This window comes from Pyxicephalus adspersus, chromosome 2 (assembly GCF_032062135.1).
Source record: "Pyxicephalus adspersus chromosome 2, UCB_Pads_2.0, whole genome shotgun sequence".
NCBI lineage: Eukaryota > Metazoa > Chordata > Amphibia > Anura > Pyxicephalidae > Pyxicephalus > Pyxicephalus adspersus.
This window is the reverse complement of record NC_092859.1, coordinates 574278-592219: the sequence shown is the minus strand read 5'-3', so window position 1 is coordinate 592219 and position 17942 is coordinate 574278. Positions and strand designations below refer to the sequence as shown.

At 42.3% G+C, this 17942-nt stretch overlaps 1 protein-coding gene and 1 pseudogene across 2 annotated transcripts in view; both read left to right on the top strand.

The window, feature by feature from the left end:
* Positions 1-10501, top strand: part of LOC140322636 (serum amyloid P-component-like) — a 54086-nt gene extending 43585 nt beyond the window's left edge. The window contains exons 1-4 of one of the 2 annotated variants that reach the window (XM_072399192.1): positions 4763-4821; positions 6030-6091; positions 7564-8163; positions 9835-10501. In XM_072399192.1, the coding sequence (XP_072255293.1) occupies positions 6034-6091; positions 7564-8163; positions 9835-10427 (1251 nt within the window). In that variant the 5' untranslated portion in view covers positions 4763-4821; positions 6030-6033 and the 3' untranslated portion in view covers positions 10428-10501. Of the gene's footprint in view, positions 1-4762; positions 4822-6029; positions 6092-7563; positions 8164-9834 lie in introns of those variants that run through there. The other variant, XM_072399191.1, reaches the window with a different exon arrangement.
* An 861-nt stretch (positions 10502-11362) lies between these two features.
* On the top strand, positions 11363-16845 carry LOC140324869 (C-reactive protein-like; annotated as a pseudogene).
* Positions 16846-17942: the final 1097 nt, after the last annotated feature.

Below are 17942 nucleotides of genomic sequence, written 5' to 3'. Positions count from 1 at the left end.
TGCGTAATATGTTGGTGCTATATAAATCCTGTTTAATAATAATAAGAATAATAATAAAAGGCACCCAATGGTATTATAGGTCAAAAATAATGCACCAGGGCATGTATTGGCTGCTACCTTGCTATGGACAATTGCCTCCACTGTGAAAGGAGTTAGCCAACCACCAGTGCCTGGGTACAAAAGAATATAGAATGGTCTAAAAATACTTTGACCCCCCAAGGGGACCTTGCTATACAAAAGGGGTGCAACAATGGGGTTCATCCCATTTAAAAATTGGAATGCAATGCAAATGGGGTACAGCTAAACAGAAGGACATCCTTCAATACACATACAATAAAAGGGTAATATAACAATAATAATAATAATATTAATAATAAAATAGCAGTAACAATACAATATCAAGAAAGACATACAACCAATGCTGAAATGACAGCTAACCATTTCTCCTGCCTGGATGGTTACTTCCTAATACATCACACACTAGATCGGTGTTTCTCTTTAGCATGGGGAACCCATGAAATAACTTTCAGGTTTTAAGGGAATGTCTTCTATAATTACTATATCTCCTACATTGCTGGCCAGTGGAATGAATGTCACCCTTACAGATGTCCGGAAAGATTATTGGTGACACTGACCCGACACAAATTGCTCATTGCACAAGGAACCCCCTAGGCATAGCGCAGTGAATGGTGGAGATTTACAAGTTCAGCTCTGTCCTGTTCTCCCACCTTGGCATCCTCTAGTGTTAAGCCCCTCACACCCTCGTCCATACAGGTAATTTTGGTAATGAGCAACTCCTTAGGAGAATCAGGAACTGCCTGGTGGGGTTTTCCTATAGACACAATCTGGTATCTTCCCATCTTCCTCACATGCTTCACTTGTTGACTTACCTTTAGAGTCCGGCTGCACCTCAAGCTTGAAGGAGAATGATCCCCAATTAGACTCCTGTTAGTCTCTTCACAGGAGGAGATTTAGCCATGGTAGACAACTTCTTGTTATCAGAAAGTAGCGATGGTTGGCTTTGGATACGGTTATCTTACCTTTCCCAGGAGTGCAAGAATCTGATTCAAAATTTAGGCAAATATCGTCAGCTTCGGCAATTGTTGAGTCCAAAGGCTGGATCTGGCTTTGGTTCAGTCGTAGACCCGTTGATTTCCTCTCGGTGGTGGTTTGATAATGGTGCTCCCATTTTCCTAGTTTACCCAGGACGCACACATTGGACATCCATCAGGAAATCCCCACAGGAATGGAATCAGCTCCAGGGTTGGATCATTGTGGTGTTCTGATGGCAATATCTGTACACAATTCCCACCTATATTTGTTTTGCTTAGAGGATCCTTTCTATTAGCCCCCAAGTGATTTGCTTAGAGATCCCGGATGAAAACCCAAATGTTGGTAGCAACATCCTAATTGTTAGGATAGTTCTCTCAGTAAAGCCCAAGGAACACAGCTTGTGTTGTAGTTTTTATGCTTTTACCCAACATGAAATAGTACATTAGCAAATTGCTTGGAGTTACAGGAAGACAGAATAAAACATACACAGATCAAAGCATACACACACACATGTACACATCGGCCCTGATTTAGGAAAGCTTTCCAAGGCTGGAGAGAATACACTTTCAGAAGTGAACTGGGTGATGCAGAAAACATGGAATGAATTTTTTAAAATCCTTTTCTATTTGCTAGCAAATGTTTTGAATCCTGGACCAGATCCATTCCAGGTTTGCTCCAGCCTTGGAAAGCTTTCATATATCAGGGTCATTGTCTGACCCTTCCTAGTAAGTGATCACTGGCAATGTGTACAAAAGGAAAAGCTTCAGTAAGAGCTTTGTACAATCTCCTCGGCAAACAAGACCAATGTGACCAATGTGTGTTAACCAATCACCAAGAAAGCCGCATACTTGATCTTGAGTCTGTTGAAGCTTCGAAGTGGTCCCTGGCTTCTCCTGGCTGTTGGGTTATTGTCCTCCTCAGTCCCCCTTTCCTTCTCAGATACAAACCATTTATTAGGAATCTTTATGGCCACTACCACTTGGTGCACAACGTTTCCACTCTAACTTAATGTCAAGGAAGCAGTCCTGTCCGCAAATTGTAGATGGCGGTCTGGTACTTTAATGGCCAGCCATGTCCAAAGGTTGAAATTTTGTCCAAAACCTTTTTTTTAAGTGTTTGCTTCTAAACAATATGACCTACTATATATTATTATTTATTATATAATAGGAGTTACTACACGCTGCTTCTTTCACCTGACAAACTGTGGCCAGCTGTACACTAAACTGATACTTGTCCGTGTTTCCATAAATCCCACATGGATATTACAACACAATATTCCATCATTCCTGCCATCATCATATCACATCAGGACCACACATGGATTGCCTCTCGCCTGGCACCGGACCATTGGTAGAATTTTTTATAATGTCCCAAACAATATAAAGGGAGATTTGCTCTCCAATCCTTGTACTTGTTCTTGGAACATAGATTATATTCTGGATTCCGGTATATCACATATTGTATAATGCAACTTCTGGCATCATTTCACCAAGCACACCCGGGCTGCCCAGACATGAAACCATTGTACCCAGATTTATATCCAATCACAAGCAGTGGTGTGTAGGTTCAAGCCTAACAATATGTGGCCCCTGCCTCCTCCTTTTATCTAATATTAGTTTGAGGTGTACACCTTGTACTTAGGATTCACCCGTTCCCAGCTATACAATATGAGGGAATATAATATCTGACATTTAGTGCTGACCATGGGAATCATAAATGAAGAAATGTTCTCATGGCAGACATGTAAGTTCACAGACAAGATTCCAAATCATGCCGAAGAGCTGGAAAGTAAAACCATAATCCCTTCCTATAATTATAGAATCCTACTTTGTTTTCATAACAATACACAGCACAGAGAAGCACAAATTATATTCCGTATGTCTTCATCCTGCTCATTCACTTCAATACAATGATTGTGGAAGAACTCTGGAGCGCCATTGTTGCTCTCGGTATTGGTGGAATGTACAATCTGGAGACGCCGAGTCTTCTCGGATATCATACTAATGAAGTGTTCTGAGATAACGGATTCGTGTAACGTCTCCCGGAATCGAGGATCTGCTGCTTCTTCTTACATGAACAGTTTATTACAAATGATGTTTATGTCTCAGAACTCCAACATGGCAACTCTCCAAGACTGAAAAATCTGCCAAAACGTGAGATTTCTGTATTTTCCATGGCTTTCATTTATCAAGCTTACTTGTTCATTTTGACCTTTTGACTTTTCTAAATAAACATTCATTGTAGATTCCCTTAACACAAGTAAAATAAAATCTGTTCACAGAGATAGTCTAAAGATATGCAATCACATCGGATGAATGTCCCTATAAAGGAGTGCACATTGGGGTGCTACTTCCTCGCCCCCCCCCTTTTCCCCTCTTTATAGAACAGAATGGTACTGTCACAGCAATTGTCCATTCACTCGTCAATAGATATGATCACCAAAGATCATTTCCAGCAACAGTAATCTCATTTCTATCTGACATCTGTACAAGGCATTAGTGACACACTTATGGCAGGGCTCCATCTCTAGCACACATTCTATTGAGTCTATTTAGTTTTCATTTCCTAAGTTAAGGGGTTCAAGATAGAAGTGAGATAGTCATTGAGCGTTATGGCCAAGCAATGCCCATGGGGCTGTGGATCGGCCTGTGTGCAGCCCCTCTGTTGGGCCATGTTCCCTATAGATGGCGGGGCTACAGCTGCTGCTGCCATCAGGAAATGATATGTACAAGCAAAGAAAGTATTAAAGTATATATAGTTACATATGTTGGCCCCCCACAGCTGGAACCAGCTGGCTGCCCGATCATTTAATAAGCAGAGGAACATGAAGCTTTCCCCTGAGGGGCCCATGAGGGTCAGGCTTCACAAGCGTGTCCTCCTCTTCTTCAGTATTAATACGCCTCCAATTCTTCCACTATTCTAATTGTCCCATAAATTGAAGAATAAAGCTAAGGTCACTCCATCTGGATTGTTGGGCAGTGCTCAGATGGCAATGGGGGATCAGCAGGACTTCTTCCCGATGAGTCCCAACGGACCCAATGGGTCTCTTCCAGTGTCCAGCCGATGACTGATCACAACTAACATTGTTTGTTGCTTTATCAAAGTATGGAAAATCCCCCCACGTATACCGGAGCTCCCCATATCCCACGGGACAGCCCTACCTGAGATCACTGCCGCTTCGTACTACTCTGCCTCCATTACTGAAATATTGGAAGAGCACCGACCATCATGTCCTTCATTTGTATTACTTTACAATTAGCTATAGCGCCCAGATTTAGCACCAGGAACCCATCTCACAGATCTCTGACTACACCACTGGATATAAATAACAAGCTTTACATATCCTGCAATCAGGACAAGTCAGAGAAAGTATTTGGAATGATATTCTGGATGCAAAATACAATAAAGTGATATAAAAGCCCCATATGTGCTGAACTCAATAATGACACAAATTGCTTTGTAATGCAAAAATGATAAAAAAAAACGACTGTTGCCACAACACGATTCACATGGGCTGGGCCCCTCCGGCCATGCAAGGATTCCTGCTCATACATAATATTTCATTACCACACGTGTTGGGCCATCATTGGATTTGGCTCTTGTACAATTTCTTCTTTTCCAGTGGCTGTGATCTGACTGATGGAGGTCGGAGGAGGAATTAATAATGAGACTTTATAAGATCTCTCCAGCCCTCATCCCATCATTACCAGGAGGATCCTCGGAGCTGGGGAAGGCTTGAACCACCAACAACCCACACAGAGAATTCGGGTAATACACAGAGAACTGCAATATGTTACAATGAGAAGGTCCGAAATCTGCATTTGCTTTCTTTTTCCTATTCAGTGTCTGATATGATGAGAGCCATAGGATCAGCATGACTGCCATGAACCCAGGATTATTATAGGACAGGAATACTTTCCTACAGATATCTGTCTGCCCATACACACATTGGCATTGATGTTGCTTTAGTATTTCGGCATGTTATTGAGGTGGTTGGAGAATCCTTGAATGATTCAGACCCCAGAAGCAGCCATCTACATATTAATTCCCTCTCCCCTAGATAGAGATAGTCTGAAGGCAAACACCTTCTTCTCAGCTCCTTCCTAGCCATGGTATTTTGTGATTTCAGAGCGGAGTGCTCCTTGTAGGAAATGTTTTCTGAGAGATTATAAAATAACAAAGTTTATTATTGGCCCCAAATCATTATCACCAATGTCCGTGTTTTCACCAAGCGTATGAAAGGAAAATGTCTGGTTTGGGGGTCTTGTAACGGTTTATGGTTACATTCTGTATATGAGTTGTTTGGATGGAGGGAATTGTTTTGTAATATTCTGTGAATTTCTCATCCCGGCTGTCTGTATTAATTAGAGCAACAACCAGATTTGTATGAAATGAACCCAAGTTTGTCCTCCAGACTTCCATGTAATGATTGTGACTTCTGGCTCTGCTCGGCACACCTACCGTGTTCCCGGAGATTCTTGTGATTGGTTATCTTGGGGTGTTTTACTTACCCTGCGTCCCCCGACCAAGGTTGTTCTTTGCCATGGCACAATCACGTCACTTCCCTAATAACCAGGGACACTTCTTTCTAGTCCCAAGGATAATGTCCTATAATGGTGCCAGGTGGTCTCACCAGTCCAGGGGTCATCGGGGGGGGGGGAAATACATTTGTCTTCTGATCTCTAGGAATGGGAGAAGTGAGAAGAATGTGAAGGTCCCAGCAAGGACAGATAATTGGGGCGACATTGGAACAATGGAGGGGTTTGTGGGTAATATATGACTTTATGGAAGTTATGTCAAAGTTTTATTGAATATCATTGTTTTATAGAATTGTGTGTGCTCATATTCAAATTAATAATTCATTGGCCGGATTATATTGTTTAGCCATGAGGCTCTATTCCTTCATTGCTGGACTATTGCCGGATCCCTGAGGATTCGGGGTAATAATTGATGAAGGATCTTTATTTGTTGTTCAGGGAGATGGAGCTGAGTGCGTTGGTGCTGCTGATGGTGATCCCGGTGTCCCTGGCAGGGGAAGGTAAGTGGCCGACATGAAGGACAACTTACTGTTCCTGCAAATCTGTGATGGTGTAGGCTGGAGGGTAGACTAATGGGCCTGGTGTAATAAAGAGAATACACCTTCATCAGTGAAGCTGGGCAGATTTAATGAAGAGGAGACTGGAGGGTAGAATTGATGAAAGGGAGACTGGAGGGCAGATTTAATGAAGAGGAGACTGGAGGGCAGATATAATAAAGGGGAGACTGGAGAGTAGAATTGATGAAGGGGAGTCTGGAGGGTAGAATTAATGAAAAGGAGACCAGAGGGCAGATTTAATGAAGGTGAGACTGGAGGGCAGATTTAATGAAGAGGAGACTGGAGGGCAGATTTAATAAAGGTGAGACCGGAGGGCAGAATTAATGAAGGTGAGACTGGAGGGCAGAATGAATGAAGGGGGAGACTGGAGGACAGATTTATTGAAGGGGAGACTGGAGGGCAGATTTATTAAAGGGAAGACTGGAGGGCGGATATATTGAAGAGGAAACTGGAGGGCAGATTTAATGAAGAGGAGACTGGAGGGTAGAATTGATAAAGGGGAAACTGTAGGGTAGAATTAATGAGGGTGAGACTGGAGGGCAAATTTAGGAAAAGGGGTGACTGGAGGGCAGAATTCATGAAGGTGAGAACGGAGGGCAGAATTAATGAAGGGGAGACTGGAGGGTAGAATGAATGAAGGGGGACTGGAGGGCAGAATTAATGAAGGGGGGACTGGAGGGCAGATTTATTGAAATGGAGACTGAAGGGCAGATTTAAGAAAATGAGGGTTGGAAAGCAGGTCTAATAAAAGGCAGGCTGGAGGGCAGACATTGAGTTTTATTACAATATAGACATAAATAATCATTTTCTATACAGGTTTATACTGCCCATTGGCTTCTTAGAATAATTGCAAAGCCCCCGACCATAGCATATTCACCAACATTACTAGAGAAATCAGAATAATCTCTGGGAACATGACCCAAGTGAGATGGTCTAATAATTACTTTCCTAACAATAGAAACCGTCTGGGGTATGTACATTTCGGGGGTGAATGGGCTTCCCACCAGCAGACACAACAATATGCAAATATGTAACAGCAGAGATATTTAAATGGCAGCTCTACATCATGGACCGTCCAAATGTGATGCCCTTCGCATGGCCTGTCTGTGATTTTACAATACTGTGATCAGGGGTGTAATGGGGCGAGCGTGGATAGTACCATGCCCCGCTCCCCTTCTTTTTTACAACTCCGCCCCTTCTATAATTACTCAGTTCACAATACATTAGTGTGGGGTCAGTAGGAACAATGCCACCAGTACAAAAAGATCATTGGTGACAGACTGAGAGTCACAAACCGCTCATTGCCCCCTGGTCAGGGAACTCTGCTTTAGGCTGTAATTGAGGACTGAGATTAGACCCCAGATGTAAATCATTGATATGTATCAGTAATGAAGTTTTTATGTTTTCTTCCATAGATTTGGACGGTAAAATGTTCATCTTTTCAAAAAAGACTAACATAGATCACGTCATTCTAAAACCAACGACTACAACCCCATTGGAGAGAGTCAGCGTGTGTCTACATTATCATTCCCAGCTCTCTCGCCCCTATTCTCTCTTCTCTATGGCTTCCTCTGTGGCCAACAACGCTCTTCTAATTGTTATTCAGCCTCCAAACGTCTGCTCCATATATATAAACCAGGTTGTCACCACTATTCTGATAGACCCGGGGTCCTTATACTGGATACCCCTCTGTGTGACCTGGGGCTCCGACACTGGTGAGATCCATGTTTGGGTCAATGAGACACATTACCCAGGCGGAGTCCTACTGAAAGGTTCTTCTATCACATCTGACACCAGCATTGTTCTGGGACAAGGCCAAGATACGTTTGGTGGAGGGTTTGATTCCTCTAAATCATTTGTTGGAGAAATAAGTGATGTCAATATGTGGGATTACGACCTGACACCGGAACACATACAGAAGGTCGTCTCTGGTGATCTCCATGGAAATCTCATTAATTGGAAATCTCTAGTCTACGAAGTTAAAGGAGACGTTCTCGTCCAGGAGAAACTTCAAAGTAAGTCTGCCATCTTATGGTTTGTTATTCAGCTTCCCTGCATTGTAGTAACAATTACACTGAATATGGGGATTTTTCTATATATTATACTAAACAGTACAAACAGGACACAATTAGGACATATCAATACACATGAGGTCCAATGTTTATGTATAAACAATTCAAATGGTGAATTTATTCAAAAAAGTTCCTGATTATTTACTTTGGGTGAACTGAGTGAATGTATCTTCATGTAATGGGTTTGTGACCCAATAAATACTATAGGGGTTGGCTAGAGGTAAGTATATATGGCTGTAAGCCACCAGTCAGTAGGCCATGGCCATCCCAAAACATCTCAAAAAAGTGGTGGGGAACAATTTAACTCTACCTTGGCATCAGACAAACCAAAGAAAAGCCCAAAACTTCCTCCACACATAATGGTAATCATGAATTTGTCCCAAATTAGAGATTTCATTACAGTAAATCCATACACCTATGCAGCTGGGAAGTCCAGTTGGAATAAAGAAGAACTTCAAGCTGGGGGAATAAATCCCATGTGTTTAAAGCGGGCCATGGACATCAGAGATATCCGCTACCAATAGCATGTGGACTCATGGTGGACGTATGTGGAATGGTCCAACGAGCATGGCCCTAATATAAGAGTTTCCAGTTCTACAAGGATCTATGAATGCTAAAAGTTCAGTAATATTCTGTGACCCAGCTGAATGCAATGGAAATGTCAATCACTAATTACTGCAGGGGTTGCTGCACATTCTGCATGCATCCCAGTGCGCTCTAGGGGCCCATAGCCTCCTTCCTGCAGGGGGTTGAGGCACTGAGGTGAACTAATATTCAGAAATCTAAAAAGGCCAGCTAGGTCTGTACAGGATCATAGTAAGTAAGAGGTCCCTAGGGGAAACCCCAATGATAGCTGGAACTGGCCTGCCTTATTGTAACCAATAATAGTTTGAGGTGGAACCTTATAGAAAGTGTAGAAAAGTCACCCAGACAACCTTGAAATCTACCGGGCCCTGAACGACCTCCAATCTCCTATATAAAGCCTCCAGTTCAATTTTAGAAGGCAATGTCTGTTTTAGAATCAATATATCTTACCCCTCAGAGAGGATTGTCCCTTACTGTACCAAGGGAAGGTCAGCTTGGTACGTCAGATCAGGAAGATGAGGAACTGTTGGGCTCACACATGCACCATACAGCTCCATGCAACCTACAGGCAAATCTGGAAGTCTACTGGGTCGTGCTAGAACCTTCCTATTTCGGTTCTGAGAAGAAGTTGAGAAACTCATTGCCAAGTTGCAACCAGTGACAAAAAGTTTCCTCCCCTCCACATCCCTAAAATCCCCCCATGGCAAGGTCTGAAAAATGACAGCCCCTGTCTGGTGGGTACTGGTTCTATATGTCATGGCCCAGTGTTCCAGGTTCTGAAATGAGCACATATCGCTGATTCTCCTGTTTGTGGCTCCGAGTTAAATAAATTCTGCCAGAACCATTTGTGATAAAATAATACTGGTGATTGGCGAAATGAAAAGTTGGAGAACACAAGCTATTATCAGACATTTGTCAATGAAACAAAATGAACGTTTGGGGATTTGTAACTACTTGTTATCTTCCATAGAACATTCAGCATGATATCACTGATATGCACAATAATGGGCTTTCTGTTTTATTCCATAGATTTGGATGCTGAAGTCTTAGTCTTCCCTAGAGAGTCCAGCACAGATCATGTCATTCTGAAACCCATATTGAAGAAACCTTTGGAGAAACTCAGCGTCTGTCTAATTTCTTATACTGACCTCTCTCGCCCCTATTCCCTCTTCTCTCTTGCCACTCCCGGGAAGGACAATGCTTTTCTAATCTACTTTTGGCCTCCAAATACTTATTCCATATTTATAAACCAGGCAGTTACTCATTTTAAAACTGACCTGGAGACTTTGGATTGGAGGCACCTCTGTGTGACCTGGGACTCTAACACTGGAGTGGTCCAACTTTGGGTCAATAGGAAGTTCTACCCCAGAAAAGTCTCCATGAAAGGTTCTTCTATCGCAGCTGAGACCAGCATTATTCTGGGACATGACCAAGATACATTTGGTGGGGGGTTTGATGCTTCCGAGTCATTTGTTGGAGAAATAAGTCATGTTCACATGTGGGATTATGTCCTGGCAGGAGGAGACATAGCTAATGTCATAACTGGTTATCTCCATGGAAATGTCATAAATTGGAAATCTATACTCCATAAAATGAGAGGAGAAGTTCTTGCAATTAAATAATTTTATAATCTTTTTCTTTGCATATAAAACAATATACAGTAATAAACAATATACAATAAAATACATAGAAGTGATGCACAAACTGTTTTCTTTCTTTTTGTTCATTTTTAAAACTTTAAACCTTATTGGTTAGTTTTGGATTTTTAAGGTACTGTATGAATGTATATATAATCCTATGATGATTTCTCTGCTTCATTACAAACAATTAAAGAAATTCAAAATGGTTCAAAGACTAAACACATATGCTTCACTGTTCTATATAAAGCAAACAGAGGAAATAGCAATACCATCTATTCCCACCGGGGGCACCAGAGATTATCGTCACGCAATGATTGGCGGTACACAGGTGTATTCCTATACAACAGACTATTACATCACACTTTGCCTTCCATATGTTGTTACCTCACTCGGCCACGGTATGACCTAAATTCCCAATATTCATACACTTAGGCTGAATATCTCTATCAACGCTTCATCAATCACCTAAATGTGATTTGAGCCCTGGGGGCATATAGATGGGTTAAAAAAAGACATTAAGTCCAACCACTAAGGAAATAAACATATCCCAGATATAAAACCCTATAAGACATAGTTGGTCCAGAGGAAGGCAAAAAAAACCCCGGGTACAATTTGCCCCAACAGGGGAAATTCCTTCCTGATCCCATGAGACAATCGGATGTTCCCTGGATCAGCAGTCTCTGTTATCTATAAATCCTTAATCCCCAGTTATATTCTGTGCTTCTAGAAATCATCCAGCTTTAAACACAGGTGATGTCTCTTCTGCAATAAGCCGACTTACCTGCCACACCGCACCGGAGGAATACAAGGAGGCAGAGTTTGGTTGCAGGGTAAGCAGTCCATCCATTGTATGGTGAATGAATACACTCCTGCACCCCTTTAATGAGAGTTGCCACAGCCTGGCATGGCCAATCAAGATGGCCGAAGAGGAAGGAACAAAAAGAAACATGGCGGCGCTCTATGATGGAACACAGAGAGGGGAGTTGTGGGGTTTGGTTCTTATAAAAACTGATCATTATGGAGATCGTTAGTTCTGGGGAGCTGGGTTTCTTTTCATGCTTCTGCTGACGGCAGCATTTGGGACAAATGGGGTATTTTATGTCTGCACAAGAACCCCGGGATTCGGGCTATCCAAAAAGGGCCCATGATTGGGTGGTTACTTTATAATACACGGATATGATACAGGGATAAAACAATTGGATGCTCAGTCTGCTGCAAATTTGGCGTCACGTACAGGTCGTCCCCGAGTTGAGGACATCCAACATACAATGGAGGTTCCCTGCTGGTTGGTGTGCAGGATGGAGGCTTGATAGGGGGAGGGGAGGTTTGCATGACTTGCAGAAGAAATCTTTTGCTAAACACAGCTGAGACTGAGCTTTATTGGTGACCCAGACAAAGTCTGCAGTTGTTTCTTTTTGCATATCAAAGCTCAGCTTCCTCCAGAAGGAAATGAATGTCCAGGCGCCATAAAGTTTGTGTTTGTGATTAGCTCACAGTGAGGATTTTATACAATACTGACACCACACTGCTTAATAATATAATGAGACAAACATCTCTGCTCATTGCATTTATTAAAATAATCTACCTGTTCCCACTTACATACAAATTCATCTTAAGAACAAACCCACAGCCCCTATCTCGTACGTAACCCGGGGATTCTTTATTGCAAGAAAAGTATTTAGAGAAGTTTAGGAGGGTGACAACTCTGGGGCAAAATCTGATCTGGTGAATTCCGACACACACTGCACTCACCGCTGTCCTAAGCAAAAAAACTACCCATGGAAAATAACTGCCAGGGGGCGTATACCAATGGGCGTGTACAATGACATCATCGTTAGGAAAGTTTCACTGTGTGTGAATGCTGCGTGTCATGTTCTGGGGCCTCACATCTCTCCCTAACACCCCCTAAAATGTCATCATTAGGCCATCGTCAGGATCCAAGCCTCCAGCAATGTGTAACAGGGAAGATGTTTTGTATGGGCGGAGTTCTTTCTGTTCTGACGATGGCCTAATGATGACATGAAAGTGAAACTTTCCTAACGATGATGTCATTGTACACGCCCATTGGTATACGCCCCCTGGCAGTTATTTTCCATAGGTGGACACCGGCAGTCACTGCTAATCTTCATTAGACTCTCAGTAATCACCCTGTATAAATATATAAATGGTCCATATAGAGAACTCTCTTCCCCATTATTCACTGTAATATCATTACAAAGCACAAGGGGGCGCTCTTTATGTCTGGAGGAAAAGAAGTTTAAGCTCCGGATAAGGAAGGGATTCTTCACTGTAAGGGCTGTGAAAATGTGGGATTCAGTAACTACTATAGATTGCTTTAAGACAGGGGTCGGCAAACTTTTATGGTCAATAGGCCATTTCAGGGGTGGGTGGGAGCACACTAGGCCAGACACAGAGTCCCCCTTAAAGGCTCTGCCCACCACCAGGGAACACCCCCTGAAGTGAAATCCCTCTGCTCCATATGCATTGTGGAGCAGAAGGATTTCCCTTCAAGGAGCTTTCCCTATTTACTGTGGCGGTGGAAATATCAACACCGACCGCAATAAATAGGGGAGCAACAGCAAGGAGGCACCGGAAGTCCGGGTGGCTCTGAAGCTCCAGCGGCTCTGGTAGTCCATAACTCCCCCTGGTAGATCCGGCTGGGGGGTGTTAGGCCGGAACGAACTACTGGCTAGGCCATATCTGTCCTAAAATGTGGAGTTTGCCGACCCCAGAATATAACTGGGGAATAAGGATTTAAAGTAAAAATAACAGAGACTGCTGATCCAGGGAACATCCAATTGTCTTATGGAATCAGGAAGGAATTTTTACCCTGTTGAAGCAAATTGTACCCGGGGGTTTTTTGCCTTCTACTATGTCCATTCATACCTCTACTGCTCTGTGATTGGCTGAGAAATAGACCAATCATAGAGCAGTAGAGGTATGAATGGACACATGTCTCCAGGATCAGGGAGCAGAGCTGGCAGCATAAAGCTCCGCTGATTGCTCTGCTCCCTGAGGAAAGGGAAATCCTGACCCTGGTCTATTTCTCAGCCAATCACAGAGCAGTAGAGGTATGATTGGACATAGTATTTCCATTCATTGCCCTCCTATTGCCTGCAGTTACAGATAATAGAAGGCACCTGCTTCCAATTAGCTGTGACCGCACAGTTCCCACCGTCCAGGAGTCCGACATTGACATTATGATTCATATTGTCATTGTTGGATATCCTGTAAAAAATAAAAAAAACAAGTTTAAAATAAAAAACATACGAAATAAATAATGTAAGAAAAAAAAAGTTAAATTACACAAACACACACATTAATAAAATGATTTAACATTAAAGCCTTGTCCTATTTTTTACTTATATTTTAACCCTTTCAGGGAATGAGTAAGGGGATTTATGTACCCCTGTACTGTAATGTCATTACAAAGCACAAGGGGGCGCTCTTTGTGTCTGGAGGAAAAGAAGTTTAAGTTCCGGATAAGGAAGGGATTCTTCACTGTAAGGTCTGTAAAAATGTGGGATTCAGTAACTACTATAGATTGCTTTAAGACAGGGGTCGGCAAACTTTCATGGTCAATAGGCCATTTCAGGGGTGGGTGGGAGCACACTAGGCCAGACACAGAGTCCCCCCTAAAGGCTCTGCCCACCACCAGGGAATGCCCCCTGAAGTGAAATCCCTCTGCTCCATATGCATTGTGGAGCAGAAGGATTTCCCTTCAAGGAGCTTTCCCTATTTACCGTGGCAGTGGAAATATCAACACCGGCCGTGGTAAATAGGGGAGCAACAGCAAGGGGGCACCGGAAGTCTGGGTGGCTCTGAAGCTCCAGCGGCTCTGGTAGTTTCTAACTCCCCCTGGCAGATCCGGCTGAGGGGCGTTAGGCTGGAACGAACTACCAGCTAGGCCATATCTGTCCTAAAAGCTGGAGTTTGCTGACCCCAGAATATAAATGGGGATTAAGGATTTAAAGTAAAAATAACAGACTGCTGATCCAGGGAACATCCGATTGTCTCATGGGATCAGGAAGGAATATTTTCCCATTGAAGCAAATTGTACCCGGGGTATTTTTGCCTTCCTCTGGACCAACTATGTCTTATAGGGAATTAAATCCCTCCACAGTTATTGTCCCACTTATATTTCTGACATGGTAGGAAAACTTCCCCAGCCGCTCTCTCCACTCCTCCAATGGCCTACTAATGACTTCCTCACTCATAACCTCATCACACGCACGGATACAAGACTTCTCTAGAGCTGCCCCCAGTCTCTGGAATGGTCTCCTCGTCCCTGACTCTTTGTTGTATGGTGCCGCCGGGTCGCAGTCCCCAGGATCACCCTACCAGAAGGAGGGCCAGCAAAGAAAGGCTTCTGTGTAGTAACAGTTCAGAGCATCGGGTGCCGTCAGAGAGCTCAGAGATCAGGGCAAGAGGAAGAAAAGGTATAGTCAGCAATTCAGACAGAGAGGTCTGGCTGGTGAAAGTCAGGAGTAGGGGGGGGGGGGGTATAGGTAGCCAAAACACTACTATACCACTCCACTCCCAGGCACAGTATACTAAGTCACATAGTTGTAAGTGCCCCACTCAACCCCCCAGGACAATTTAGGGCATGCAAAGAACATTGAGTGTGGCAGGGACTGTGTTAATTACTTTGTCTGATATACTCTGTCACCCCATCCAGGGGGTATTGGACAGTAGAAGGGAAGCCCTCTCATCATCTCAACCTCAGATCAGCATGGGGCCCTCTCCTTGGATGGCAGCCTCACTAAGCTGCTTTCATGCTGGCCAGAGACTGTACAATATGTATAGCTATTGCGTCCCAGAAAAGCTGCTTGTCTAATTTTACCAAACACACATTAGGATTCAATATTTTGAATAATATAGAAACAATTGTGGCTAGGGAAAGGTTCAGTGAATGCGGCAGTTTTTCACACTTGGTTTTGACATTATAAGACGATTCCTTGTGGTACCTTCATCATTTGAAACCTATAAGGAATATAACAAAAGATGTAATAAAGAGATAAAATGTACAAAACATCAAAACGAAAGACAGATTACAAAGAAAAGTAAGGCAAACCCCCACATTATTTTTAAATATATTATTAGCAAAAGGATCAGTTCTGAGCATGTAGGCCCCTTGAAGGATGTCGCTGGGTTGGTAACTGGGGATAAAGACAAGGCACATTTACTAAACATTTTTTTTTAGCTCTGTGTACATGAAGGAAAATGGCAGAGCTCAAGTCCAAGTTCATAATAGCAATGTGACTAACTTAATTTAATCACAATAACTCAGAAATCATATGATAGAGAAACAGCTGGGAAAACTTAAGGTTGACAAAGCACCAGGACCTGATGGATTACATCCACGTGTCCTCAAAGAGCTGAGCTCAGATATTTTAAAGGCATTATTTCTAATTTTTAGAGACTCTTTAGTCACTGGCTAGGTACCGATGGAAGGCCAATGTGGTTCCTATCTTCCTATGATCACATAAATATTGGATTTGGGACTTGTTTATTCTGTCATATTAGATATTTTTTTGTACTTTTAGCATGTACAACCAGAGTCCTCTAGGACTGGGATCCACACACAATATGTGTCCACAGACATGTTAGTGTTTCAATAAATGAGGTAATGTAAAATTTACAAAGTCAGAAACCAACTCTGCTTATACCAAAATCTGGCTTGCATGTTGACCTAGAAGATTAGTATTAAGGAATCCCAAATCATTGATATGGAACACTAAAACATTTTCTATGCTTTCTTCCATAGATTTGAACAATAAAATATTTGACTTCCCTAAAGAAACACAGATCATGTCATTCTAAAACCTAGAATTTAGAAACCAGAAAGAAAGTCAGCGTTTGTCTATATTGTTATACTGAGGTCCTACGGGACTATAGTACATTCTCTATTGCTACTCACAGGAAGAACGATGCCCTTCCAATTATAAACCAATAATAATATAAACCAAGAAGTCACCGATATTAAGACAGACCCGGAGACCTTATACTGGATGAACCTTTGTGTGACCTGGGACTCCAACACTGGAGAAGTCCATCTTTGGGTCAATGGGAATCCCTACCCAGGTGGAGTCCTAATGAAAGGTTCTTCTATCACATCTGACACCAGCATTGTTCTGGGACAAGACCGAGATTCTGTTGGTGTAGGGTTTGAGGCTTCTCAGTCTTTTGTTGGAGAAATAAGTGATGTCAATATGTAGCATTATGTCCTGACACCGGAATACATAAAGAAGGTCATCTCTGGTGATCTCCATGGAAATCTTATTAAATGGAAATCTCTAGTCTATGAAATTAAAGGAGACGTTCTCGTCCAGGAGAAACTTCAACGTACGTCTGTCACCTGACCATATACAGAATATTTAAGGTTCTTAAACTTGCCAAATAAAATGAAATTGAAGATTTTTTTTCTGTTAAATATTATTTCCCAAAATTTTATTTGTTAAATTTATAGCCAGAACTTCAAAAAGGCCATCTAAGTGTGTACATGATCATATAAAGTAAGTGGTCTCTGATTTACATACAATCGAGTGAAAGGAGAAACTCCAATGATACGTGGAACCTTCTTCCCTTATTGTATCCAAAAGTTTGAGGTCAGGACTTATCTAAAGTATTTACAAGGAAACATAAGAGTGACACCAGTTGCTTTGAGATCCATCAGGCCCTTCTTCCTCATTATAGTTCCTAAATGTTAGTGTATTCTACAAAGCATATCTCAGAGTCAGAATCCAGACGGTGCTCAACCAGCATAAACTTGACTCTGCCCAATTCAGTATCAAAAGGATATTTCCAGGAAATTGGGTAAACATTAAAACAACTGCACCATACCAAGAGTCAGCTTAAAATTCCTTAGGGATGTAATGGGGAGGAATAGTGTTCCTTGTTCTCAGAGTCATCTATTATTATTATTATTATTATTATTAATAATAATAATAATAATAATAATAATAATAAACAGGATTTCTATAGCACCAACATATTATGCAGCGCTGTACATTAAACAGAGGTTGCAAATGACAGTTACAGACAGTGTCAGAGGAGGAAGAGGGAACCCTGCCCCGAAGAGCTTACAATCTAAGAGGAGGGGCAAGATTCACACAATAGGAGGGGGATATGGAATGGTGGGGAGTAGTGAGGGTTTAGGAGACAGAAGAAGACGGGTAGGTGAGGGGGAAGCCTTGGGTTTTAAGTTCTTTTTTAAATGAGCAGAAAGTAGGAACAAGCTGAATAAAATGAGGAGACCATTCCAGGGAGTCGGGGCAGAAAAGTCTAGGAGATGTGCGTGTGATGAAGTTATGAGTGAGGAAGTCATTAGTAGTTCATTGGAGGAGTAAAAAGAGTGGCTAGGGAAGTATTTTTCTATCAAATCAGAAATGTAAGTAGGACATTGAAGGCAAAGCACAGGAGATGAATTTGATTCTAAGGTGAAATGGAAGCCAATGGAGAGAACTACAAAGAGATGCAGCGGAGGAGGAGCGGAGG